At 38.8% G+C, this 27,880-nt stretch overlaps 1 protein-coding gene across 1 annotated transcript in view; it reads right to left on the bottom strand.

The window, feature by feature from the left end:
* zdhhc8b (zinc finger DHHC-type palmitoyltransferase 8b) overlaps positions 1–27,880 on the bottom strand; it is a 182,266-nt gene that overhangs the window by 9,370 nt on the left and 145,016 nt on the right. The window contains exons 2-9 of the mRNA XM_052032125.1: positions 23,520–23,641; positions 16,527–16,684; positions 14,469–14,641; positions 9,106–9,208; positions 8,775–8,866; positions 7,142–7,274; positions 5,969–6,092; positions 1,931–2,049 (exon numbers count right to left, since the gene is read on the bottom strand). Coding sequence (XP_051888085.1) covers positions 1,931–2,049; positions 5,969–6,092; positions 7,142–7,274; positions 8,775–8,866; positions 9,106–9,208; positions 14,469–14,641; positions 16,527–16,684; positions 23,520–23,641 — 1,024 coding nt within the window. The remainder of the gene's footprint in view (positions 1–1,930; positions 2,050–5,968; positions 6,093–7,141; positions 7,275–8,774; positions 8,867–9,105; positions 9,209–14,468; positions 14,642–16,526; positions 16,685–23,519; positions 23,642–27,880) is intronic.

The following is a 27,880-nucleotide window of genomic DNA, read 5'->3' as shown; positions in this document are numbered from 1 at the left end:
AATAGTCACAGCCAATGCCGACGTTATTTTTTATTCAGTTGATTCATTCTATACGACCCTGCTTAAGTTACAAGTAATTTTGGTGCTAAATTTGAAGGACAAAGGATGTGTCAGTGGTAGCTCAGTTGGTACTACTTTCCCTTTTGAAATGGAAGAATTGTGGGTTCAAATCCCACAGCAGACACTTGAGCACAAAAATCTATCCTTGCATCACAGTGGGGAGTGCAACTTTCAGATGAGATGTTAAGCTAAGATCTCATTAGCTCTCTCAAGAGAAAAATTCCAGTGGTACAGCTCTGAAAAAGGGCAGGGAAATTCTTCATTTGTCTTGGCTCATTTCATCCCTCAATCAACATCACTTAAATGGACTACATGAGCATAATCACATTGCAGTTTGTGAACTTACTGTGCCACAAATTAGTTTCCACACTTCCTTCGCTGCAACGGTCTAGGTTCCAAAAGTACTTAATTGACTTTAAAATTGCTTTGGGATAGCCTGAGGTCACGAAAAGCACCGTAGAAATGTATACATGCTTTTGAAGGGCAGTCCAGTGGCGCAGCTTGTCGAGCTGCTGCCTCGTGGCTCCAGTGGCCTGGGTTCAACCTTGACCTCTGGTGCTGTCTGCGTGGAGTTTGCACCTGATTTTGTGTGGGTTTCCTTTGTTTCCCTCCACATCCCATAGATGTGCGGGTTGGTAAGTTCATTAGTAAATTGCCTTTAGTGCGTAGATGACTGGTGGAATTGATGGGAATGAGAGGAGAATAAAACTGTGATGGTTGTTGATGGTTGGTATGGATTTGTTGCGTTGAAGGGCTTGTTTCAGTGTTGGGTTATTCTATCTTTCCTCTTTTCACAGACAGGACCACTAAAATTTAGCAAATAAACTAATTCCTCAAAAGGTTGTCACACGGCTCAACCGTTGCTCAATCTGATAACTCTCATTTCTTAGTGAAACCACAGTACAAATGCTGTTAGATCGATTGCATACATTTTGATTCTCTGATTCAATATCCAGGGTAGTGCATGTAACAGCAATGGAATCAAGCATTACCCAAAGATGGACCACACTGCAAAATGGCTTTATCTTTCATAGAAATGTTGAAAGCTGCCATTCTGTCCAATTATCAGAATACCAGTCAGAGTTTTTTGTTTGAGGCCCTTGGTCATTTCAAGACAGGTAATATTTGATAAAAAGACTGATGGCTAGGGCAGTAATCAATCTCCACCAAAAATCCACTTCAACACCAAATTAGTGAACCATATTTAATGGTAAGTTGCTTCCCCCACATTAATAGCAAGAAGTTAATTGAAAGATTCCTTTCCAACAATTTCCCTTGGTAACCATGCTGATTGATAAACACTGATTTTCCATTGTCTCCTTACGCAATGTGTGAGATTACAGACTCTTCTCCACTTGGTACTTTTATAAGATGAACCAAGTTTTGCTTTTAAAAGAATATCAAAACATTTTGGGTTTTAACCAAGACTGTAAAGAATATTAATGTTAATCACAGTGAGCTTCCAGTTAATCAGTCTTATAGCAAAGTCCCCAGTTCCTTTTCAAACACTCAGAGTGACAAAAGAAATTCATTGAAACACTTCAAGAACAACAGGATATGGTTCTATCTGGTTCCCTTGGTTATTTAATGTCTAAAACATGGCACATGCTATAGCAATCAAAAATCAGTTGTTAAAAACTATTTATTTAATTAATGGTAATCTTCTTGACATTCCACGGAGATGTAATGGCTTGTAGAGGATGAATCCAGAAGATGAATGTGTTCTTTCAGTGCTGATTTAAGAGTTTTAGTTACTTCTCTACTCAACTCTTTCCATCCTAACCAAGTTACCTAAAACAAAAGAAAAATGCCCCAACAGAAAGCAATGCCCAAGGATTATTGTCTAGCACCGAATCCTGCATTTCCTCACCTTCTCACTAGCAGCATGGTAGAGAACTTTGGGGTTTGCACCTGAACTGCTGAGTGCTGGTCGATACTTAAACATGGCAGGAGTGGGTGGGTTGATGGGCTTGGATGAGAGACCACTATCTGCAATAAGACAACGACAATGTAGTACAGGCAGCAGTACACACAGACACAAAGGTACACTCTAACTACTGAAAAACAACAGAAGGGAAACATCTGAGGAATCTAGGTTCACACCATCCTTATTATAAAGTTTTCAGGAGTTTAAGCACGTTGGAACCAGATGTGCGCTTTAACTCAATGATCCCATTCCGTAACATAAACATGAAAATTGAATGCAAAATTGCAGTAGCCTTATGACAGATCAGAATATAATGAGGGTGGGGTGTATTCAGGAAATAGGTAGACAATAATAAACCCTTTGAATACTGAGGTAGTATTTATGCTCCACTTAAGAGAATTTAAATAAGTAACCGTTATTGTAATTTTTCACATATGTAAAGGAATATTAGCCAATCTATCATAAACGTTTTTTCTATATTACATCACAAAAAGCTCCAATTGAGAACACAATTTATTGCTCTCCACAAGTTAATATTTCAGAGTGTGAAAAAAGATCAGCATTCAAAAGAGTTTATTATGTAACTTGAACTGCAAGATGTTTCACTATGAATTCAGTGTTCTGCATAAACATTAAAACTTTTTTTTACAGTTATAGTAAGATTGTCTATGAATAATTACAAGCACGTCATCAGCACAAAGACAGTTATGTGGACCTCCCTTTACTATAAATCTTTATCACCGCGATTGTTTTAAAACACACTTTTAAATCCCTACTTCTAGCATTCTAAAACTTAAAGTATACACATGGAATTGGAAGAACAGACATATTATAAGGTGTGGCAAGGTTGATTACATCAAATAAACCCCAAGTTAAAGTCAGGTTAGACAATTTCAGTCAAGGTGATGATCCTGATGGTTGTTTAAGGTACAGAGAATAATTAACCAGAATTCCTGGTCATGATTATTAACCGGTGATCATGTGTAGATATTCACACATAATTAGAGCAGGTTTGGCTTCGATGAACATCTATGCCGTCCCAAACATTCACTCTCTGGACTTGTCAAAGAACGTCATTTGAGAAAGTCAGCCATTGCTAACTAAGGAACTATGCAAGATATCAGTAATCATAAGGAAAGGATAAGGTATGGAGGAGAGAAGACGACAAACAGGAATAAAAAAAAATTGGAAGCAGTTAACATAATGGGAGCATTAATTACAACTCAGGGTAGGTAGATTGGTGGATCATCCAGCATAAACATAGTCTCTGCAACGTCACACATTAGAACAATGTACTGGATACCAAGTGTTTGATGAACTTGGTAGAAATATTTTATTTCATAATAAATTTTATCCTGTGTAACCTGCATTTTATTTTAAATTAATCATTTTCATTCTAAATTTTCTAAAATACCTTTCACAAATGTTGGATTTAAATCATAGTCCCACCATCTCTTTCTTCCTGCTACATTTTCAAATATCAGAATCTCTCTCAATAGATCACTTTACACAACCATTAAACAAGCAGCAATTTTCACCAGAAATCACCACTCAGAACAACATATATCACCTCCCAGCATCCTGAACCAGTCCTGCTCATACTGCTATCCTGTGCTTGCAATTCAGCTGAAAAAAAAGCCTTATTTGAGTCTAATGTGTCACAAATCTCAACATCTCAATTCAGTGCTGTTCACTCCAACTACAGAGCTGACTGTCGCATCAAAATGGGCCATATAAACTGTTCCTTTTACACATGGGACAGCTCCACTCAACAATTTCTTGCCTTCCACTCAAAGTTATGTATATTCACAACAAATAAGAAAAGAAGCATCCTTTCACATACTTTAAACACAACTAGAAAAACACTTGTGGGACAAACAGAATAGTTCACAGTAAAATGAATGCCGTATTTATTAACTGCACACATTATTCAGCTACATGGCACATTATGAATTACCTAGAACCACTGGGCAAACACCTGATCTGCCAGTGTAAGGCAAAGAAAACTAAACCAGACAACAGAGATTTACACTGCAATGATATTGTGGATCTTAACGTGTCCTATCCATGAGCACAAGAAAATTTCCATTATGATCAATTGATTATGGACAAACAACTTCTATTTGCCAATGATGATCTTAAGCTATCACTGAACAATGAAAAAAGATTATGCTTCAGAGATGAAGTAACTGAAAGAAATGAATAGGGGGGGGGAGGAAATGTATGAAAATTTCACACTCTAATCGTATTAGAATTAAAAGTGTATTTCACTTTTATTAAATGTATCGATTTATATTTAAATCTGAGCTGGCTCAAGCTTTGTTAATAAGAGGTACTAAAGGTTGGGGTATGGAGTTAGATTACAAACCAGCCATGAATAACAAACAGGCTTGAGGGGCTGAATGACTACCTCTTCTTGTATCATCCCCTCTATGCAAAAGTTTATAAGTGTTGGAAATAAGAAAGAAGTCTGTCAGTATCTAAAAAGAGAACAGGGGTTCATGTTTTGGTCAGTAGCACCTCATTGGATTTCTAACATTTGCATAACTTCCACTCAAAGTTGCTTATCAAAAAGTAGTCAAACAAATTTGCTACAGTAATGATAAAAACACCTTCCCTCGTTTTATAAGATGCAATGACTAAGGTGGTGAAAAAACAAAGCTCCCAACAATATACTACGAATCAAGATACTACGAATGCTGAAAATCTGAAATGAAAGATGTTGGAAATATTTGGAAGGTCAGGCAGCATAATGGAGAGAGAATCTGAGCTAATTTTTCAGGTCTATGACTGTTTTTGGGTTGGGAGGCAAAACCAGTGAGATGCTACAGGGATTGGTGCTGAGGCCTAATTCTCACAAGCTCTATCAATGATGTGGGTGAGGGGATAATGTGCAATATATCTAAGCTTGCTGATAATACAAAACTAGCTGGAGAATGCAGAGAGGTTTCAGGGCTTTTAGATAGTTAAGAAAATGGCAGGTGGAATACAACATGAAAAAAAATGTCCACTTTGGTAGAAAGAATAGGTACAGCATATTTTAACTGGTTAGAGATTGAAAGGAATAGGTGTTCAGTGGGATCTGGATGTGCTTGTTCACAAATCACTGACAATTAATATGTAGGTTCACCAAGCAATTAGGAAGGTAAGCAGTATCTTGGCCTTAATTGTAAGAGGATTTGAATACAACAGACATCTTGCTCCAATTATACTGCATCTTGGTCAGACCCTCATTTGGAATACTGTGTGCAGATCTGGTCTCCTTGAGCAAGGACTGATATACCTGTGATAGAGGAACTATTGCAAAAGTTCACCAGACTGATTCCCAGTATGTCAGAAGTGATTAGATAGACTGGGCCTGCATTCTCTTTGTTAACAAATAACAAATAATCCTATTTAAACTTTGAAAATTCTTACAGGGCATGACAGGAACTGATGTTTTCCCTGGATGGGGTTTCTGGGATGAGGGTGTCAGTTTAAAAATAAGATGTTGGCCATACAGGTCTGAAGGAATTCCTTCACCCAGATGAGGAATCTGTGGAATTTGCTACTCAATAGGGCTGTGGAGGGCCACATGCTGAGCACATTCAGGATAGGGATATAGGGAATCAGGAGTTATGGAGTCAGAGCAGGAAAGTGGTGTTGAAGTGAAAGATCAGCAATGATTTTATTGAATGACAGGGTGAACACTAAATGGGTGCTGCTTCTATTTTTCTCTGCAATGTTATGTTTCTCACTCTACAGATGCTACCTGACTTTTCAAATGTTTCCAACATTTTCTGCTTTTCAGACTATAAAAATAAGTTGCATCACAAGTGGAAGGGCAAGAATTAAAGTAAAGATGTGTAATTTCAAGAAAGTAGAATACTTATTATCTAACATGAAACACTTAAAACATCTCATGATCTAGAAACAACACTGTCTAGTTAAATACTTGCTCTAAGCAGAATTATTTTGCTAAGTCTCAGCTGAGTGCATTACCTTCGTTGGTTGAAGTACCGAGTTGGTTTTTAAGGTTTGCATATTTGCTTGGACCTAGTTTAGGTGGGAGCGGGGGCTCGACTTCTGTTGATTGAACATCCAAAGCCTCCAAACTTCCTTTGGACTAAAAGAATGGTTGAGAAAAGAAATACAAGTCTTATTTTGGAATATCACAGGCACCATTTTAACTCCTTGATTTTTAAGGTCAGAAATTTCTCTTGTTGTTCATACATTCATGCACCTGATTGAAAATGTGTAATTTTGATCCTTTGTACATTCTACAAATTCTTTGTACATTCTACAAAGGAGAGATGAGAATTTTATAAATTCAAAAGTCAAAAGCCAGAAGAAAAGCTGCATTTGGTCGACTATCAATAAACCTGCAATACGGAATCATGATGGTCACAGCAGAGTTGTCAAAGAAATACCAACAGAACTAATGTTACAGGATAGCATATAAATGGAATGATATGGGTTGCCTACCAATCTAAATCTGCTCGGACTGCTTACAGTGCTTTACTTAATACCTCTGTTTAAATACCTTTATCAGGCTGGAATGCCTCACTAGCTAACAGAATGTAAAAAGAAGACATTTTGCTAATGGGAAATTTTTTGGTAACTGCACTAAGTATTTTAACTGGCCAGGTTTGTTTAATTATAATTCAATTTTCCCACCTTCCTATCCCCAAAATCTAATCACATATACTTTAACCAATAAAAATGGTTTGGACACCCACCTACTAACAGGTACAGAAAGGAAATTAGAGACCCTTGCTACAAATTTCTCTCTCTCCAGCAACATGGTTGAGATAACAACACAAAACTAGGATAATATCATGAGTGGTGAAACTGATAAGCAGCCTAACCACCCTAACCAGGCAGCAACAGGAGTGACTGTAAGTTGTAGTTTAGATGCAAACTGAAGCACTATTGAATGTGATGAATGTTTTATAAACTTAAGATGCCAGACTTCAATGTGACCGAACTGTTGGGAACATTTAGAACTGCAAAATACAAATTCTATCGCATTGAATTTTCTTGTGGTTGTAGAAACCTAGGCAGTCAATTGAAAGTGCAAAAGTATTAAAAGGTTTATAAAGCTCAACATTTAAATAAATGGATATAGTAATACAAATATTTAACATTTTTAAAAACATAATTTCCATCTCTTACCTTGGTCCTATTCAGATTGCCCTGAATTCCATTATCATTTATCTTGAGTGTAATTTGTTTTTCAGACAACTGAAGTCTAACAAAAGGAGATTTCACCATTACCAAGTCTTTCTTTTTGTAGTCAACTATGTACCTAGGGACAAGATTAAAATAAAAGGGGTATTGAAGATAACCTCTTACATTATACAGAGAAGAGTTTAAATTACAACAGACTGATATCACTGTGCTTAAACCACACTGTTGGATAATGCATGCCCAACGATACATCCGTGATAAATTTAAAAACTTATCAAATCAAATCACAAAGTTCAATGAATATTACAAGCATAATGATGGATAACTTTCATTAAGAAACCCTTCACAAGGAAGCAAATTATGCAATGTACAGAAAAGGTTAATCAGATAGTCTTAAAGTCCACTAATGTAATTGGACTCTCTTTGTATTATAAATAAGACATCTTTATTAGCCACATGTACATCGAAACACACAGTGAAATGCATCTTTTGCGTAGAGTGTTCTGGGGGCAGCCCACAAGTGTCGCCACGCTTCCGGTGCCAACATAGCATGCCCACAACTTCCTAACCCGTACGTCTTTGGAATGTGGGAGGAAACCGGAGCACCCAGAGGAAACCCACGCTGACATGGGGAGAACATACAAACTCCTTACAAACAGCGGCCGGAATTGAACCCGGGTCGCTGTCGCTGTAGTAGCGTTATGCTAACCGCGACACAACCGTGCCTCACCTTCTAAGCAGGGAATTTTAGGTCAATTTAAAGAATTACTGGGTTGATGGGTCTGTTTCAGAGTAAAGTAATAAAGGAAATAATGATGTCCCATTGTAATCTGGTTCATAAGCTTGGAGGATCTGGAACAAAAAACTAACTGTTGGAGGAATTTTCTTTCCAATCCCCTCCTCACCACCACCCCTCCTTCCCCCCATAGTTGCTGTTTGACCCACTGAGTTCCTCCAGCAGTTTGTTTTTTGCTTAAAGTTAAAAGAACTTCAGTCATTTGTAAACAGCATGGAGAAAGCAAAGCGTGTGGCCACACATAATCCATTATATTTGGGACAAAACACAGAAACAAAAGCAGGCTTCTTGGTAAAACATTAATTATATGGTTATATTAAAGTTAACTCAAACAAGCAGAATTGAACTGGATTGTCACATAAGGGAAAAGAGAGTATCACACATAAACTGTCGTGGGCATCTAGTTTTATAATGGTCCAAACTGCCGAATTCAGAACAGTAGCCTGTTTTGAGCCCCAACCAGTAATCAACAGGAGTGACTGTAAGTTGTATTTTAGATGCAGTCTGAAGCACTACTGAATGTGCCGAATGTTTTATAAATTTAAGATGCCAAACTGCAATGTTCAACAGCCCTATTGTAAACTTCACAGTAATAGTAAAACCTTCACTTTATCCAGCACAATCTACCCAACAAATTTAATTTAGATATTTCCCCTCTTGTACCACAAAAATTTTCTGTATTTTTTAAACATTTTAAATTTATCAAAGAATTTTAAAATTTCACTCTTCCATTAAATATGCCATTTATAGAAGCTAGATATTGGATTTGTCATTTTAAAAATGATTAATTTGAGCAACAAGAAATGCAATAGAAACACCTACCTGGGAGCTAAAGGACTACAAAGTACATACTCCACGTTACCACAGCATCCGCGGGTGAATGGGTTTACACCACCTCGAAATTTACCTGTTACCTGCGTGATGTACAATGCGGATTTAGTATACAGCTAATACACCAGTTCAGTACTCTATGGCCTGACTGGCAATGGCAAAATTAAATATTAAGGATATTCACGGTGACTTTATTTTGGTTTCATAAATCATTAACTTAACTGTACTGGTGAGCAAAACTAAAACACTAACATTACTTTGGAAGCTTTAATGCTTCAGAACACACATACTCTATTATATATACTATGTCTGATCAACCTACCTGTTCGTTTGTTGTCCTCCCTCTGGCAACTAAAACCATGTGGAATCCCGTTAGACCCACAACAGGAATGAAGAAAAGACCTGCTACACACATGACAGCCATGCTTTTTACTTTGGTCAAGGAAAAGAAGACTTAGCTCCATAACAACTAGAATCAGCAACCAACATCAATAGTTGTTTTTCTCAACAACTTTAATCCAAAATCATTTCTGGATCAAAAAGCAACGATTTGTAAGTTTATCAGCACTATTTCTCAGTTTGATACTTTGTATAAAATATTGTAACTTTTGGAAAAATACTTTTAAAAGCAGGAGGCTTGAAATTCATGCTTTGCTGTGAATTGGTCTTATTGAAATATGAATGGTAAAATTCCTCCCTTTGACTATTAGTCGTGAAATTGTCACGTTCCAGAGGCACCTTAAATAAGTTTTATTTTCATATCAAATTTTTCCATATTTTCTCAATTGATTCTTAATGGTGTATAGTCCCCACGAACTCTACAGACTCTCTGACCCAACACATTAGTTTACTCAATTGTTATTGTGGTATTTGATCATGGGAACATGACAGCCAGATTGAATCTTATTATCTTGAGTTCCACACAACTTTTAAGATATCATTATTAGTCACATGTACATCGAAACACACAGTGAAATGCATCTACGCAAAAAAAGTGTTCTGGGGGCAGCCCGCAAGTGTCACCATGCTTCCGGCGCCAACATAGCGTGCTCACAACTTCCTAACCCGTACGTCTTTGGAATGCGGGAGGAAACCGGAGCACCCGGAGGAAACCCACGCAGACACAGGGAGAACGTACAAACTCCTTAAAGACAGCAGCCAGAATTGAACTTGGGTCGCTGGCGCTGTAATAGTGTTATGCTAACCGCTACACTACCGCGCCTGTACTCACTTTGCTGTGAAAGCGAGTGATCAGGAATAGGAAACAGGAGAGTTTTTGTTTCCTTTTTTATTCTTCAGGGTGTCTGTAAGTTCTGGCTACAATCAGCACAGAGAACCTAAGCTGGTCCATACAAGTTACTTCCACCATAATCACTGCCCTGGTATTTACAGACAGTAAGTGTTGGTATTGGTTTGTTGTTACTTACAGCTGTAGGTCCTTCTGTTGTTTACTCATGTAGAATGTAAGAAATACAAGCAGGAGTAGGCCATGCAGATCGTCAAACTGGCTCCACCATCCAACAGGTTTATCTACTGCAAGACCATACCCCTACCCAATCCCTATATCCCATAATCCCTCTAATATCCAGAAATCTATGTTTTGAATACATTCGATAATTGAGCATCCAGAGCCCTGTGGGGTAGAGAATTCTGAACATTCACCTCCTGCTGAGAGAGAAACATCTCCTCATTTCTGTCCAAAATGGAACCAGTCTTGCGAACCTACAGCAAGTATAACCTTCTCTAGACAAGAAGAACAAAATTGTACACTATCCTCCAAAGCCCAATATAATTGTAGTAACTCTAGTACTCAAATCCTCCTGAAATAAAGGCCAACATATCACTTTCCTTTCTAACTGTTGACTACAGTTAGGGAAGATCTTGCCTCACTAGCCTGATAGGGTTCTTTGAGGAGGTGACCAGGAAGATTGATGAGGGTAGTGCAGTAGATGTGGTCTACATGGATTTTAGTAAGGCGTTTGACAAGGTTCTGCATGGTAGGCTTCTTCAGAAGGTCAGAGGCCAAGGTATCTAGGGAGGCTTGGCCGTGTGGATTCAGAATTGGCTTGCCTGTAGAAAGCAGAGGGTTGTGGTGGAGGGAGTGCATTCGGATTGGAGGGCTGTGACTAGTGGTGTCCCACAGGGATCGGTTCTGGGACCTCTACTTTTTGTGATATTTATTAATGACTTAGATGAGGGGGTGGAAGGGTGGGTTAGCAAGTTTGCAGATGACACAAAGATCGGTGGTGTTGTGGATAGTGTGGAGGGCTGTCGAAGCTTACAGAGGGATATTGATAGGATGCAGAGCTGGGCTGACAAGTGGCAGATGGAGTTCAATCCAGAAAAGTGTGAGGTGGTACACTTTGGAAGGACAAACTCCAAGGTGGAGTACAAGGTAAATGGCAGGATCCTGGGCAGTGTGGAGGAGCAGAGGGATCTGGGGGTTCATATCCACAGATCACTGAAAGTTGCCTCGCAGGTGGATAGGGTAGTTAAGAAAGCTTATGGGATGTTAGCTTTCATAAGTCGTGGGATAGAGTTTAAGAGCCGTAAAGTAATGATGCAGCTTTACAAAACTCTGGTTAGACCACACTTAGAGTACTGTGTCCAGTTCTGGTTGCCTCATTATAGGAAGGATGTGGAGGCGTTGGAAAGGGTGCAGAGGAGATTTACCAGGATGCTGCCTGGATTAGAGAGTATTGATTATGAGGAGAGACTAAAGGAGCTAGGGCTTTACTCATTGGAGAGAAGGAGGATGAGGGGAAACATGATAGAGGTGTACAAAATATTAAGAGGAATAGATAGAGTGGACAGCCAGCACCTCTTTACCAGGGCACCAACACTCAATACAAGAGGGCATGGCTTTAAAGTACTGGGTGGGAAGTCCAAGGGAGACGTCAGAGGGAGGTTTTTCACCCAGAGAGTGATTGGTGCATGGAGTGCGCTACCTGGGGTGGTGGGGGAGGCTGATATGTTGGTCAAGTTCAAGAGATTGTTAGATAAGCATATGGAGGAATTTAAGATAGAGGGATATGTGGGAGGAAGGGGTTAGATAGTCTTAGGAGTGGTTTGAAGGGCGGTACAACATGGTGGGCCGAAGGGCCTGTATTGTGCTGTTTTGTTCTATGATACACCTGCACGTTAGCTTTCAGTGACTTATGAACAAGGAACCTCAGGTCTCTCTGAACATCATCAGTTCCCAATCTCTCACCACTTAAAAATGCTCAGCATTTATTTTTCTACTGATGCGGATAACCTCAAATTTTTCCACACAGTACTCCATCTGTCATGTTGTCCATTCAAGTAGTTTGTTTATGTTCCCTTGAAGCCTTTTTGCATTCTTGGGAATCAGAACACGTAGACAGGCAAAATTTGGCAGCTCCACTAAATAACTCACATGTATGGTGAATAGTTTGGATGAAAGGACAGATCACTTCAGTACAGCCTGCTGCCCTGAAAAGGTCCCATTTAGTCCTGCTTGGTTTTCTATCTGTTAACCAACTCTCAATCCACTCAGTACCCTCAATTTCATGTGCTCTAATTCCCGTTCATTAAGCTCTTCTATGAGATCTGATCAAAAACTTCCTGAAAATCCAAATACACCACATCTACTGATTCCCCCTCATCGACTTCACCAGATACATCCTTAAAGAACTCCAAAAGATTAGTAAAATTGTATTTCTCTTTCATAAATCCATGTTGACTCCACTCAATCGTACTATAATTTTCTGTCTATTAATGTCACATCCTTTACTGCAGATTCCAGCATTTCTTCTTTAACTGATGTCGAACCAACAGGTTCAAAATGATAACCATCAGCTCGTTCCAATATTTAACACTGAATATGGTGCATTTGAAATGCAGTCACTTTTCCAATACAGGAAATGCAGTGGGGAATCTGCATGCAGCAAGATTCGATGCACAAAATTAGATACTGACAGAACATTTTATTAATGTTAATTGTAGGGTAAACATTGGCAATAACACTGTGAAGATTTCCTTTGCACTTCTTCAAACAGCAACATGAAATCTTTATACTCTCTTCGTGCAGCTCTGGAATGTTCATCTAGATTTCATGCTTCAGATGGAACCAGATCTTCTAAATGACAGGCAAGAATCCTAATCACTGAGCCTCAACTTAAAGCTTTACTTAAAGCTCTACATTTGCACACAACTGATTATCAGGATTAGATTTTGTGGTTAGCTAATCCTTTCCTTGACATCAGAATTAAATTCTCCTTTCATCAGTTTCCATTGATTTTCACTTGTCCTGTCCTACCTCGTAATCGTGATTTGGACTTGCCTTTCCTATGCTCTTCAGTGCCTTATATATGCTAAAAAAGCCTTCCTTCTGTTGCATTTTCTTAACACAATGAATCTCGGTTCACCTTCATAATTTAGGCTTCCAGGATAGAAAATATTCCATCTATTTGACTAAAATTGGACAATTTTCAAGGTTGAGTGTGACATGAACATGGAGTTCAACACAAAATCCCCTTGACTCAAATTCCACTAACTTGAGAATGGTTCGCCATTCTTCTCATTTATCCTGATATCCCATAGACTTGACACAAGATCTAACACACCCACATCTCTTTCAAAAACTACTAATTCATGTACAGACTCATACAAATACTAAATGTTTTGGATAAGAAGGTAGGTGTTAGTGGTAATGCAGAACTGAAATATTGCAAATAGTGTCAAGGTGTAACAGGAAAAATCGCTACAAAGAAATTGGGACCACAAAGTGATTTGTGGCAACTGGAACTATGCATCAGCTCAAGGTGATAGGACAAGATGTTAAGGCCTAAGTGCGTTAAATGAGAAAATTGAAATTTATGACAGGCAAATTGGATGAATTTTACTGAGGACACAGACTGGTGAAAACTTAAGGAAATTAAAGACAGAAAATGGTGTAAATACTCTGTGGAGGATCAGGAATAAAGTTAGTGTTTCAGGTTGCTGCCCTTTCAACAATTTATTTTGCTATGCATAGATACTGCTTGATCTTCTGAGTATTTCTGAGCATTTTCTGTAATGATGTCAGATTTCCAATGATGTTTCATCTTTGTATGTTGTGGAGGATGCATCAAAGAATTGTACAGCATAGAGAGGGGCCTTTTTGGCCTACCTCATCCATGCTGACCATGATACTTATCTATGCTATTCCCATTTGTCTGTACTAGGCCCATATCCTTCTATGCCTCTCCTTTCTAAGTACCTGTCCAAATGCCTTTAAAACAGTGTAATCGTCACTGCCTGTACCACTTCCCATGGCAGTTTGTTCCAGATAACCATTACCCTCTGCGTGAAAAATAACATGTGATTGAAAGGCCCACCTTTGTACATTTGTAGTTTTCAGAGATGCTTAATAAATTTGAAAATATCTCAATTGTAAAGAAAGAAACACCACATTTTTAATCCTTTGAAATATTTCTTAAAATCTGTCTTTGACAAAAACTGTCCTAATATTTCCTTACTTGGCTCAATGTCTAATTTTGTCTGGTGCACTTGTGTGAAATGCTTTAGATCTTTACTATGCCTAAGGGACTGTTTAAATGCAAATTGTTGCTGTTTACTTACCCATGTTATATGTGCAGAGAACACAACTTTATTTTGTTACATATTAAAGGAGGTCACTGAAAACTGAATAAAAGTTTAATGTATTAATACAGCAAAGGATACGTGATGGCAGTACGTGGGGCAGAAAGCTCTTCAATATGATTTAAAACATAAATCAGCCCAAAAATAAACACTCCAACCATGTGCGTGCTAAGGGAGAGGAGGAAGAGGAAAAAGTAGCGGTAATTTCTTCGTCCTATACAGTTGTTCACCCATGGACAGTGATGATCAAAATCCTGGAAACAAAATGAGCAAGACAAAGAATTCAGTAACAATATTTCCTATTGTGAAGCATTCTCAAAATTTCATATGAAATCTTTTCAATTACAGGTTGCAATTTCTGTGAAGTGATGGGTACAGATGTTCTTCAGTTATGATCTGAGTGTTTCTCATTGTTCTGAGAATCAACAGCAGGAACTGTAACCCAAATCGGTCTCAGGTGCCCCATTCTTCCCCAAGTACCAATGTAGTGCTAAAAGCTTTTTGGTTTCTTAGAGATTTTATTTAGTTGATGATGGCTGTGATGCAAGGCCTGAACTATGTTCACAAATGTTCAACAATTATTTGGTTGTGATATTAAATTGTCAATGAAAACACCTTGGAATGGCATACAAGCAAGAAAATAGCACCAAGGTCAAATGATTCTGCACAACCCAAATGCTTTATGGACCCCACCCTATTTTCAACTAATTGTAATTTGAGATGTTAGTTCACAATTTAATTTTGCAAGCTTTCTTTAACGTACTCTGTTTTTATCCAAGGTGGGAAAAAATGCTTTTACAGAAGGACAACCATCAGTAGTGGCAGCTTTAGATTGCCTGAGCCATGTGCACCAGGAGAGGTAGCAGAAGACTAGAGGAGGAAAATGTGACAGCCTCATTCAAAGAGGGGTGCAATGACATGCCCAGCAACTACAGGATAGAGTGTTAATCTAAACGGTAGGGAAATATTTTAGGGACAGATTCCAGAAGGCATTTGATAAGTCAAAAGTTATTGTGGAAAGTAAAAGCTGATGGTGTAACAGGAAAATGTTGGTGTAGACACAAGGCTGGGTGACTAACAGGAACAGAGAATACCCATAAATGGGTCTTTTTCTGGTTGGCAAGATGTAACTAATGTTGTGCTACATGGATCGGTGGTGGGGCCTCAACTTTTTACAATTTATATAAATGATTTGGAAAGGAAGTCTGAATGAAGCATACAAGATTGGTTGAATTCCTCTGTAAAGGAAGTGGCAGGGACTCGATAGGTTGAATGGTCTCTTTCTGTACTACAACAATTCCATGACTTTAGGATTCGTGAAAGGCTTAAGTTCATTACCAGTCTGTGCAGAATGGGCCAATACAAATCAGGATGGTAGTCAAGGGATCACAATCAATCTCACTGACATGGGAACTAGGTTTATTCTTTCACAGGTTGTGGGACAGATCAATGGCAAGACCAGTATTTATTCCCCACTCCAAATTCCCCTTGCAATGAGTGATTTAATTCCTTTTTGGTAGTGATGCCATTTCAAATCTTAGTTTAGAGTCAATGTATTAACCATTATGGGCAGGGATATCAGATTTCCTTCCTTCAAAGTATATTAGTGAATTAGATGTCTTTTTTTTGCAACAATCCATAAGTTTAATGGTCACAATTATTCACAACAGATTTTTTTTATTTCATGCAATTTAATTAATTAATTTAAATTTCTCTACTGTGCCAATAGATTTTAACTCGTGCCTCTGAAATATTAGTTCAGATCTCTGGATTGCTGATCCACTCATTTAAACTTTTCAAATGTACCCATTGAAGTTGCAGGGGAGGGGAACAATCCATTAGTCTGAGTTCTGATCACTGTTCAAAGAGCTCACTGGAAACACATGTATGGGGCCTTGACTATTGAAGATTCAAGCTTTGCTGTCATGGTCAAACAGATTACCAACGCTCATGATCAAGATTCACACAGGGGTAGTGGGCATTGAGCAAAGTTCCCAGCATCTTTAGAGCCATAGCCAAAGAGTCAGTGTCTTTAGGAGAGGGGAAAATAATTGGTGAGGCAAATAAAGAAGAAAACTTCAAATGTGCCATCATGTTAGCACCAAGTTAATAAGCAATTGTAACAACAGCATCTCTTACCTCAACACAGTTATCACACACACTGCAGTGAGAACATCGGGGTGGCCGATAAAAATGACATGTTGCACACCATTTCATCCGTACTTGGATTCCTTTGATTTCCACATTCTTGTAGAGTGGAGCTCGAAAGTCATCGTCCTTATCCTCATCTTCATGAGCTGAAAGATATCAATTTGTTTTACCAACAGAAATCATGTTAGAATTTGAAATATCTTCTCTATCACACAGATTTCAGACTAAAGTATTGTGATCTTGAATGATTATGCAACTGTGTCTAAAATCCACATCTTCCGTTCAATAAATCTGAATTCTTTGTTGTGATGAAGTGCCTCAACATGGCACTAATCCTCGAAAAAATCAATTTGTCATGTACGGTGAATAAAAGTGGTGGTTGGAAAATCTTTTTTTTAAAAAAGTGGCTACATGAATATCTATAAAACTTGCACTCTTTTTCTAATTTTAATTATTCTGATTTTAATTGTTCTACAAGTTGTGGACTTACAGTTGTAATGCCTTGACACCAGTTTTCTACTTCAAACAATCACTTCAAGATTACCTTGGGCAACTGTAATTATACTTACTTTCTGCTGCCACACACTACAATCTTGTAAAACCTCAGTTGCTGATAGATGAATATTCTCTACTTAAATCTGGTCAAAACCAAACAACTTTTGGTCTTCCTCACAATTCCAATTCTAAATAATTCTCCAACTCAGTTCCTACAATTCAGACATGTGCTTTAATAAAGACTGTTCTGTCTAACAGGAGACACAAGATACTGCAGATGCTGACAGGAAAGTGCAGATGAAGGGTCTTGACCCGAAACGTTGACTGTCCATTTCCCTCCAAAGATGCTGCCTGACCCACTGAGTTCCTCCAGCACTTTGTGTTGCTCTGGTCTAACTAAGGTGGTTAGTCTAAGGAAGAATCTTGTGCATCAATTTCAAGCAATGTGACACTGAATTACGTTAAGCTAAAGCAAAATGAATGACAGAAGTTGCTGAATATAAGGTCAGTAATCCTTTGACACAAGCACATTAAAACACTTTAAATGTACAGTGTTTTGGGTTAGTACAAATGGGTTAGCTTGAGTACAAATAACAGAATCATAAACTCACAATGAGAGTATTCTATCCACTGTCTACTTTCTAGCTCTTTCGGAGATGCCCAGTCAATTACATGTCTCTTGTTCATAGGATCATGCAGCACAGGAACGGGCCTTGGTACCCTCCCTGTCCACACTGCTTATGCTAATCCCATTTGTCTGCATTGGGCCTGTATCCATCTGTACCTTTTCTATCCAAGTACCTGTCCAAATGCCTATTAAATGTTGTAATTGTACCTGCCTCTGCCACCTCCTTTAGCAGCTCATTCCAGATATTCACCACCCTCTATGTGAAAAACTTACCCCTTCACAAACCCGTGCTCTCTAGTTCCCTGGGGGAAAGATCTGACTAACTATGCTATCTACATCCCTCTATTATAAGCCCCTATTAGGTTACCCTCAGCCTCTTATGTTCCAGTGAGAATAAACTCAGCCTATCTGTCTAGCATCTGACATAGCCTCAGAATAAGGGGATGAGGAGGAGTTTTTTCAGCCAGAAGGTAGTGAATCTGTGGAATTTGTTGCCACAGAGGACTGTGGAGGCCAGTCATTGGGTGTCTTGATTGGTAAGGGGGTTAAGAGTTGTGGGGAGAAGGTGGGAGAGTGGGGTTAAAAAACATCAGCCATGATTGAATGGCGGAGCAGACTCGATGGGCCGAATGGTCTAAATCTGCTCCTATATCTTATGGTCTAATCCAATCTCACCTTATAACTGCAGCTCTTCATTCCAGGCAACAACTTCATGAACCTCTTCTACACTCTTTCTATTGCCACCACATACTTCCTGTGGTGTGACAGAACTGTACACAGCACTTCAAGTGCAGTCTAACCAATTGTTCTTTCTTCATAGCCTTGAAATGTTCTCTCCTTCAAGTGTTCATCAATTCCTTTCTGAAAGTTACTGCTGCTTAGGGCATCATCATGCAGATCATAATTCACTGAGGGGAAAAAAATTCTTCACCTGACCTCTGGCTCTTTTACTAATCATCTTAAAGCTTCTAAACTCCTTGCTAGTGAAAACTCCTTACTTTACAAAGACCTTCACAAAGTACAAAATCCATTCATCATTCACAATGAAAACTCCAACTAATGAAAAGCATAAGATAGATGTAGCTGATGATAGAAACTTGGCTGATGTTTGTTGCATTGCAAAGATAAATTATTGTAGTAAAACCACATTGTGCAGTTCTTCCAAATTATTCAATAATCAATAACGAAAAGTGGACCAGAGATCACATGATCAGTCCACTTACACTAGAAAACTGCCAAGATGAAATTTCTAAATGGTTCCTTTGCTTGTCATTCCCTCCCCTATTTCAGCTTTTTACTTGATTTGTTCAAGTCCTAACTTTCAGAACGTTGTTATCCAATATCTCCATTCCACCAAATGCAACAAAGAAAATGATCAGATCTCCAAGTCTGCTCTCCTGGTTCAGGGGTCTCAACACGAAATGTTGACAATTCCTCCCCTGACGCTGCTCGACCCACTGAGCTCCTCCAGCAGTTTGGTTTTTGCTCCAGCTTCTAGCATCCGTAGTCTCTTGTGTCTCTGCTTCAAACCACAGTTTACAGTTTGCTTCAAGTCAAGATTGGGATTGGAGCAAATAATCTTGTGCTGTTTTCTCAGTTTTACTGTCTATACTGTAAATGCAAAAAATTTGATAATATTTTAAGTAAGGAATCTCACTTTGGCTCAATGTTAATACCTAATTGTGATTTACTCAGAAGTTAACTGCAAAAGTTACAATGTCATGCAGATTTTTATCTCCCTAAGAAAGATCTTCTACTCTGCTGTAAAATACATCTGCCATTACATTTGTCAAAGTTCCAATTGTGCTGCTTGTAAAAATGTAATATTGGAGAATACACCAATAACAATGAAGGAATTTAATGCTGGTTTACCAGCTGGATTTTAATGAAATTTGTAGGTACATTATCCAAACCTCCCCTTTCTCCACAGCTGGTATCAATATAGATGATTAAATTTGCGGAATGAGCAATAAACAATTGAGGGGAGGTTTACTTTGTGAGTTATTGAATATTGAATATTTTGGCTGAACTGCACATCATAATTTTACCATAATAATTTACACTTTTATGAGATTCTTTATCAGCCAATAGATTACAGGCAGAATCACAAGCCTTCTTGATGGAGGATTTGCCAGATGTTGGTAATGGAAGTATTTACAGTCAAAGACAGAATGCAGGAGTTGAAAGTGCAATCAAGTTGACAGTGGCAAGGTAACTTGGTTCATATTGTAGTCTCACATCTTAATCTACAGGCCAAAGCAGCTTTAATTCTTCATGCTTCTCTCACTCTGACCTATTTGTCTGTGGCCTCCTGCACTGTTAACAAGGCCCAGTACAAGTGTGGAGAACAGCACCTCACCTCTCGGACTTAATATCTAATCGTACAACTTCAGTTAATTCACTTTCTCTTGTCTCTGTCAGAAATGGGCTAAGTTATCCATCTGTGATATTGACTTGGGTTTTCTTTCTCCATTTAACACCCTGACTCGTAGGTTATGTCCTACACCCCACATTTCACAGCTCTTGCATTCTTATATCTCTGCTTTCAGTGTCTAACTGCCCTTATTTCATAACCTTTATGACCAAAGGACCATCCTCTTCCCCCCTCCCACCCCCAACTTTCTTTTTCGTTCCCAATTCTGATGAAAGGTCATCAACCTGAGACATTAACTGTTTCTCTTTCCACAGATGCTGTCCGACCTGCTGAGCATTTCTAGTATTTTGCTTTTCTTATTACAACAGGTTAGAACACAGCTAAATCAAGCAAAAGCAATTATAGTTCTCAATAACTCGCACAAAATTTATGCACGTATATAAAAAATGCTTAGCAGCAGTTCAATTTGCTTGCTAAATTTCAAGCTGTATACTTCAGCACTGAAATACTGAATTAAAAAGTGAAACGAAAAGTATTGGGGCAGTAATATTAATCAAAGCAAATAAAGCTTCTTGTACTAGTGGCATTGGGGTTTGTTTGCTTTCTATTCAAAGAATAGTACATTTTCAAAAATCACAGTTAAAAAGTGTGGTTCCTTTGTGCTCAGAGGGGCATTCAATTGCCTGATGTTAATTACAATAATACTGCATCCATTTATAACTGAACAGTGGGTCAGTTTTAAATTAATCCCTTTAGCAGACTTGTTATAAATCACTATGACAACAGGTAGGAACTATTCTAGAGGTGGGCAATACATTGACTTTAATTTAGTGATCATATTGTGAGATTCTTCACAAAAGAGACATGGAAGCAATGGAAGAAAGATGCTTTGGCAACAGGGCTGAACATGTGGGTTTAGTGGTTAGGAAAAATAGGGCATGATAGCCTGATTAGGCAGATCAGGATAGCCAAAAGCTCTTTCACAAATGAGGACATGATCAAGTCACCCAGATCTCAGGAGAGGGGAACTGGGAGAAAGGGCTAAAAGAAGTTGTAGAGATAAGTCTACATGGAATGGAGAAATTTACAACTCTAAGGTTAACAAGGAAGAGTGTGCTAGGAAGTTGTGGGCGTGCTATGTTGGTGCCGGAAGCGTAGCGACACTTGCGGGCTGCCCCCAGAACATTCTATGCAAAAGGTGCATTTCACTGTGTTTCCATGTGACTAATAAAGATATCTTATCTTATGTGCGATTGCGCCACAGGTCCAGCTTGATGAAATTGAGTGAGTTGGAGTTCGTATTGAAGAGGATGCAGTTGGTAGAGCTTCAAATGGATCAGGCTTGGGGAGCAAGCCAGCAAAACTCTGGATAAAAATTAAGGCTAGAATGGCAAAGACCAGAAGTGAGGACGAGATGTGAATTAGTGTGATATTCTGGGAGTGGAAACAGTGATATACCAGGGTTCAAAAATCAGTGCTCCATCACAGAGAACATCAGATCATTATATATAGCTAGGTTTAGAAACATTTAAATGTAAAGCATAGATGGCCACTCTAGACAAAAATTGCCTCCTTGGGATAATCCCATTGTCCATAGACATTCTTTGTCCATAGATGTAGTGTAGCCGGCACGGTAGTATAGCGGTTAGCATAACGCTTTACAGCGCCAGCAACCCGGGTTCAATTCCGGCCGCTGTTTGTAAGGAGTTTGTATGTTCTCCCCGTGTCTGCGTGGGTTTCCTCCGGGTGCTCCGGTTTCCTCCCACATTCCATGCTACGTTGGCGCCGGAAGTGTGGCGACACTTGCGGGCTGCCCCCAGAACACTTGAAGCAAAAGATATATTTCACTGTGTGTTTCGATGTACATGTGACTAATAAAGGTATCTTATTATCTTGTCTTATTATAGCTCATTAAGGGCTCATTCAGGTACAGTTAAGTGTGAAGGCTCCAGGTTCCATCTTCTCAGGTCTCAAGTTTCAGATCCCCACTATTCATTGAGTGAAAACATTTTTCCTCAACTTTTCTCTAATCCTTCTACCAACTAACTTATTCTACGTCCCATTGAGCTAAAGACAAGAAAACACCGTTGGATTAAAAATACCTTTGTTTCACTGACTAACCCAATGGTGACTGGTGGGTGGTAGGGTTGTGGTGCAATCAGGTTAGCGGAGTAAAAACAAGAATGTAACAAGGAGAGCGGGTGGCAGGTCACTCTGCCCATAGAGAAATGTAAAGCAACTCAACCATGTCACATGGGATGGGTCAAAGTCAGACAGGGTCAACAATGCCAGACCACATAGGGTGGTGTAAGAGGAGGGTGTTATACCACGTCAGGTGCCTCAACATTCACATCGGCTTCAGGGCTGAACCGATTTGTGTGAAGAAGCTCTCCTGGATATATCCTGAAAGGCCTGGCTCTGCCTTTGATGATTAACAACTGACTGCACGGTAGTGTAGCAGTTAGCGTAACGCTATTACAGCGCCAGCGACCTGGGTTCAATTCCGACCACTGTCTGTAAGGATTTTGTATGATCTCCCCATGTCTGCGTGGGTTTCCTCCGAGTGCTCCAGTTTCCTCCCACATTCCAAAGATGTATGGGTTAGGAAGTTGTGGGCATGCTATGTTGGCGCCAGAAGCGTGGTGAAACTTGCGGGCTGTCCCCAGAACACTCTACGCAAAAAGATGCATTTCACTGTGTGTTTCAATGTACCTGCAACTAATAAAGATATCTTATCTTAATTATTTTCCTCTCTGCTAAGGGAAATAAATCTTTCCTATTGTATAATTCTCCAACCCTGGCAACATACATACATCTCTGCACCCCAAGAATTGCATTCTTCCTATACAGTGATGCACACAGTTCAGACTTGAATTACATAAAGCTAATATTTTACGCAATTATAGCATGATTTCCCTGCATTTGTACTCTGTACCTCAGCCAATAAAAGCAAGCATCTTGTTTGCAACTTACCTGTCCATCCTGCCATCTTCAGGGATCCGTGAACAAGCACAATTCAGGCCCAAGAAGACAATATTGAAAGCGGCAGAAAAGTAACCCCAAAGCTGCTGCAAATAATGCAGGCTTAAATTCTCACCCAATCTGCTCCCCTCCCACCAAAGAAAGATGTTTATATTATTGCTACTATATCTAACAAAATCTCAGTGTCTATAATATTATGTACAAATTTTAATTTTAGATCAGTATTTTGTGCCACTGAGCTACTTGCAGAATTTCCTACAAAGTACAACCCAACCTGAAACGTTGACAGTTCCTCCCCCCACTACCCTCCAACAGATGCTGCCTGACCCACTGAGTCCAGCAGTTTTTTGTTTTGCTCCGGATTCCAGCATCTGCAGTCCTTCATGTCTCCCCACAAAGTAACATGACTGGTACATCACAAGTTCTGCGCTGATTAACTAGGTACTCTTTTAAAAATTCTGAGAACTTGCAAACTGTAGTCACGTCATCTTAGCGCACTAACCTCGTGGAAAGATTCCTGGGTCCATAAATGTTGCCATGCTGAAGTTTGCCAAAACAAAAAGAAACACGACGCCATTGTAGACTGGAATTGCCGGAGAGATTTCTTTTGTTAACCAAGGACACCTATCGGAAAGAAAGGAAAATGCAGGTCAGGGAAGGAGTCAACCAAGGCTCTTCACTCTTGTTTTCTATACAGTCATTACTGCTGGAGTGATTAATCACCCTTCAACATTCACTATTCGTTTCAAGCGCGTGCCACAGTGCTACAAATAACTACTGGCTACAGATGCAATTATGACACTCATCCTGAGCTACAAGCAACAAGAAGAGGAATTAACACAATAAAGTGAATGAATGTCCTAAACAGTAATCAGAAAAAAATTACTAAATGAAAATGCGATGACATTTAGTAGCCAGAGACTCCTCTGAACACCATTATCTTTCAAACTCTCACCATTTAAAAAAGGTACTCAGTTTTTTTTTATCTTTTCATTCTTTAATTTTTCACGTTATATTTCATCTGCTGTACCCTTGCCCATTCACTTAGCCTGCCTGTATCTGCGTGAAGCCTCTTTGCTTCTTTGTCACAAACCCAGACCATGATGATTTAAGCATTTTCAAGAACTTAAAAAGTTTGATGTTTCATTAATGTCATCTGCATAACATAATAATACCATCTTCTGTTGCTTGCTTCCATTGGTAGTCAAGTCTTCAACAGCCAGAGCCCTTTGAATTCCCTCATTCAACCTCTTTCTTTTCATAAAAGACACTTAATAAAATCTTCCTATTTATCTAAGCTTTTGGTCATTTGTCCTAGTACCTACTTAGGAGTCTCAGATGCAGGTTTTTATCTGATAATGGGAATTAGGAAAACTGTAGATGCTGGAAATCCACAAACAGAAAATTTTGGAAACACTCAGCAGTTGTGGAACTCTTCAGATGAAGAGTCTCAGACTGAAATGTTACCTGTTTCTCCTTCCCAGGATGCTGTCTGACCTGCTGAGTGTTTCTAACATTTTCTGTTTTTATTTTATCTGATAACGTTGCTTTGAAGTGCCTCAGGGCCCTTCACTACATTAACATTACCAATTAAATGCAAGCTGTTGGACATAGTGAGTTCATTGCAGGGTTTGTTTCTGCTCAGCCTTGGAAAATCCTTTGTCATAGCTCTGTGCAGCAAAGGCACAGTATAATTACATGGTGAAATTGGAAGGTTTCTGGAATTTCAAAAGCTTCATCTCTGTACAACCACTGGGCTCTTTTACTTTGCTGACAGTTTCACAAATGTGGTGTTTAAAAAATAGACCAATTGGCCCAAGGTGCAAAGTTTAGAGTAACTAAAAGACAAAAACATGAAACAAGATAAAACAGATCCTTCTAATAAACAGCATGTTTTGGTTATAATCAGCACCTTATAAAGTAATGTAGCATCACATTTAATGGTAGTATCCATTTTATGCACTCCACACTGAACGAACAATTCCATGCCAATACTTTACAGATTTCACTAGTGACCCAGTGCCCTCTTTTTAGTTACAGGATCTGGGCAATCTCTCACAGCTGTTACAGTCCACATGTAACCCAATAATGACATTGGTACCACTGTCGTGGGACTCTGCAGGACTGGAATAGGTTGGAACACACAGATGCTACATACTTCAAATTCCAATGACTAATTTCAGTGCAGCTGGTCGTAACTAGTAAAGGAACAGTGGCAGGTGACGATGGCTTGAGCCCATCCCTCCTGGTTTGGTTCATGTCATTGTGGAATCCTGCTTCTTGTGTTAAACTGCTACATCACTGAATTTACTTATCCACATTTCATGATGCTTGAAATTTCCAGTTTAGTTTGGTTCACTCCACAGTTTCTCTATTCATTATTTCACACACCACGCACATCAGCTATATCTAACCTTTTTATCTTTCCAAACTATTTAGATGCATACTGCAAATTCTTGAGTGAGTGGCACTCAAAGTTTAATGTTTTGATTAATTTATATATATCCAAGTTGCTGATACACAAGATTTATTCTCCCATAGCAAAACTGGAGCAAAACCTTCCTTCTAAACTTCCAAAGATACAAGTTAAAAAAAACAAAATAATGAGTAAGAAATACATGCAATGCAATACCCGGGCTTCATAGCAGGTTTGAAGACCAGAAGTGCTCCAAGGCTATAATTTTGAAGACACTTGCTATTTACAAATGTTGTAATCCACAAGTAATAATTTCTTCTCTTTGGGATAAATATGACGATGTCATGTAAATAACTAAAAAAAAGCTCACTACCTTCAACTGCTGTAGTCAGGAACACCATAAAAAAAAAACTTGGAATATTTGAATGTTTTTAGTTACTCTAATGTAATTGTTAGGGAGTAATACCATTCAAATCAGAGCTTTATTGTTCCCATTTACAAAATCACAGAAGTTAATCTATAGACAAAGCATGCAATTAGGAAGCCAAGTAGCAAGTTTTCCTTTATTGCAAGGGGGTTGGAATACAAGAACATGCAGGTGTTGCTGCAATTGTACAGGGCTTTGGCGAGACCACACCTAGAACAGTGTACAGTTTTAGTCACTTTATTTCATGAAGAATATATTTGCCGTGTTGAATGTAACAAATTTTTATCAGATCAGGTCCTAGGTTGAAGGGGCTGTTATATGAGGAAACAGCGAGTAGAATGAATTTATTCTTTGGTTTAAAGGAATGAGTGATGATCTCATTGAGACATACAAAGATTCTGATGGGACTTCACAGAGCAGCTGTGGAGAGGTTTTTCTGGCTAGTGAGTCAAAGAAGAGGGGGCATCGTCTCACAATAAAGGATCAAAGATTTGTAAGAACTCCAAAGATTTGAAGAAATCTCTCCTCAAATATCTTGGAGTTCATATTTCCTAATGACATCGGAGGGAATTCAGCCCAATAAGTCTATGCCAGCCATCAGAGCAGGCCCATCAAATACTTCCCCCCTCATTTCCCTGTAACCTATTCTCTCATGCAAGCCTCCCACACCACCCCCAATTCTCCTACTGCCCATTTGTACCAGGCACAATATACAGTCACCAATTAACCTGATAGCCAGCACATCTTTGGGCTGTGGGAGGAAAGTGGAAAGCACGGGAAATGTGTAAACTCCATACAGACAACACTGGAGGTCAGAATCGAACCCAGTTCGTTGGAGCTATAGACCACAGGACCACCCATTTTCTTAAAATTGTGTTAAACTCCTGTCAATAAAATTTTGGTAAAACTGGAATTCTCAGCTTCATGGCACAGTGGATGTTGACTCATTACCTATTTATATGACTGTGAGACTATTTATGAGATGGATACAGGTAGGGATTGGCAGGAAAGTGGTCTTTATTGACCTTAAATAACAATACTTCCAACAATTTCTAGATCAATAATAATGCAAATGATTTGTTAAGAGTTCTTAAGTTGTCAAGTGGCTCTGCTGGTGTTGTGCATTTTAATGTCAAGATCAATGTACATTGTGAAAAATGATATAATGAAGAAGTAATGTACTCCATTCTAAGGTTTGATATGCAGATTGACATTTCATTGAGGGACTGCTGCAGTGTGAGATGCATTATTCTTAAAATAGAGCCATTATATGTCAATTCAGATGAACGTCAAAGATCCCAAGCCATTATTCAAAAAGGCAAGGGAATTTTCTCTAATAATATTCATCGACAATTTTGTCACGCTACTAACCCACAATTAGCAGATTTATTTATCTCTGTTTCAACAAAGTGGGATCCCAGCTTGTGATGTGAGTTGATCTACACCAGTAAACTGATGCATAGAGCAACTGGCAGTATTGGCCAAATAAATACATGTTTAGACAGAATTAAAAAAAGACCTCCTACTGGAAAATACTGGGTTCAATTGACTAAATTGGGGATGATTAACACTACAAGTAAACTCTATTCGGACAGTCAAAGTATTCAAATTAAACTGCCTACCAACATAGCTAATGATTTTTGGAGCAGATTAAACAGCATGTCTATACATCATGCTACTCTGAGGACTAGATTTCTAAGGGTGCTGTTTTTTTTAAAATTGTTAAAAATTTGAACCTGCAGCTATTAATAATTTCCAGAGATTTTAAGGGGAATCCGATAAACATACCAGGAAGAAAGGAATAGAGGGTGATGTTAAGATGAAGAAGAGACCCATATGGACCATAAGCATGGATATTGAATGGTTAGGCTGAATGACCTAGTTCAGCACTGTAAATTCTACGTCATTCATGTGTTCCATGAAAGTGCTGAGGTGGGTCCTCACTACGTAAGATGTGACTCCAATGACCAGATGCTAAACAAACAACTGCAGTAAAGGTATTGCACTTGGATTTTACTTT

The sequence above is a fragment of the Pristis pectinata genome, chromosome 17 (assembly GCF_009764475.1).
Source record: "Pristis pectinata isolate sPriPec2 chromosome 17, sPriPec2.1.pri, whole genome shotgun sequence".
NCBI classification, from domain to species: Eukaryota; Metazoa; Chordata; class Chondrichthyes; order Rhinopristiformes; family Pristidae; genus Pristis; species Pristis pectinata.
This window is presented reverse-complemented; position numbering and strand designations above follow the sequence as displayed.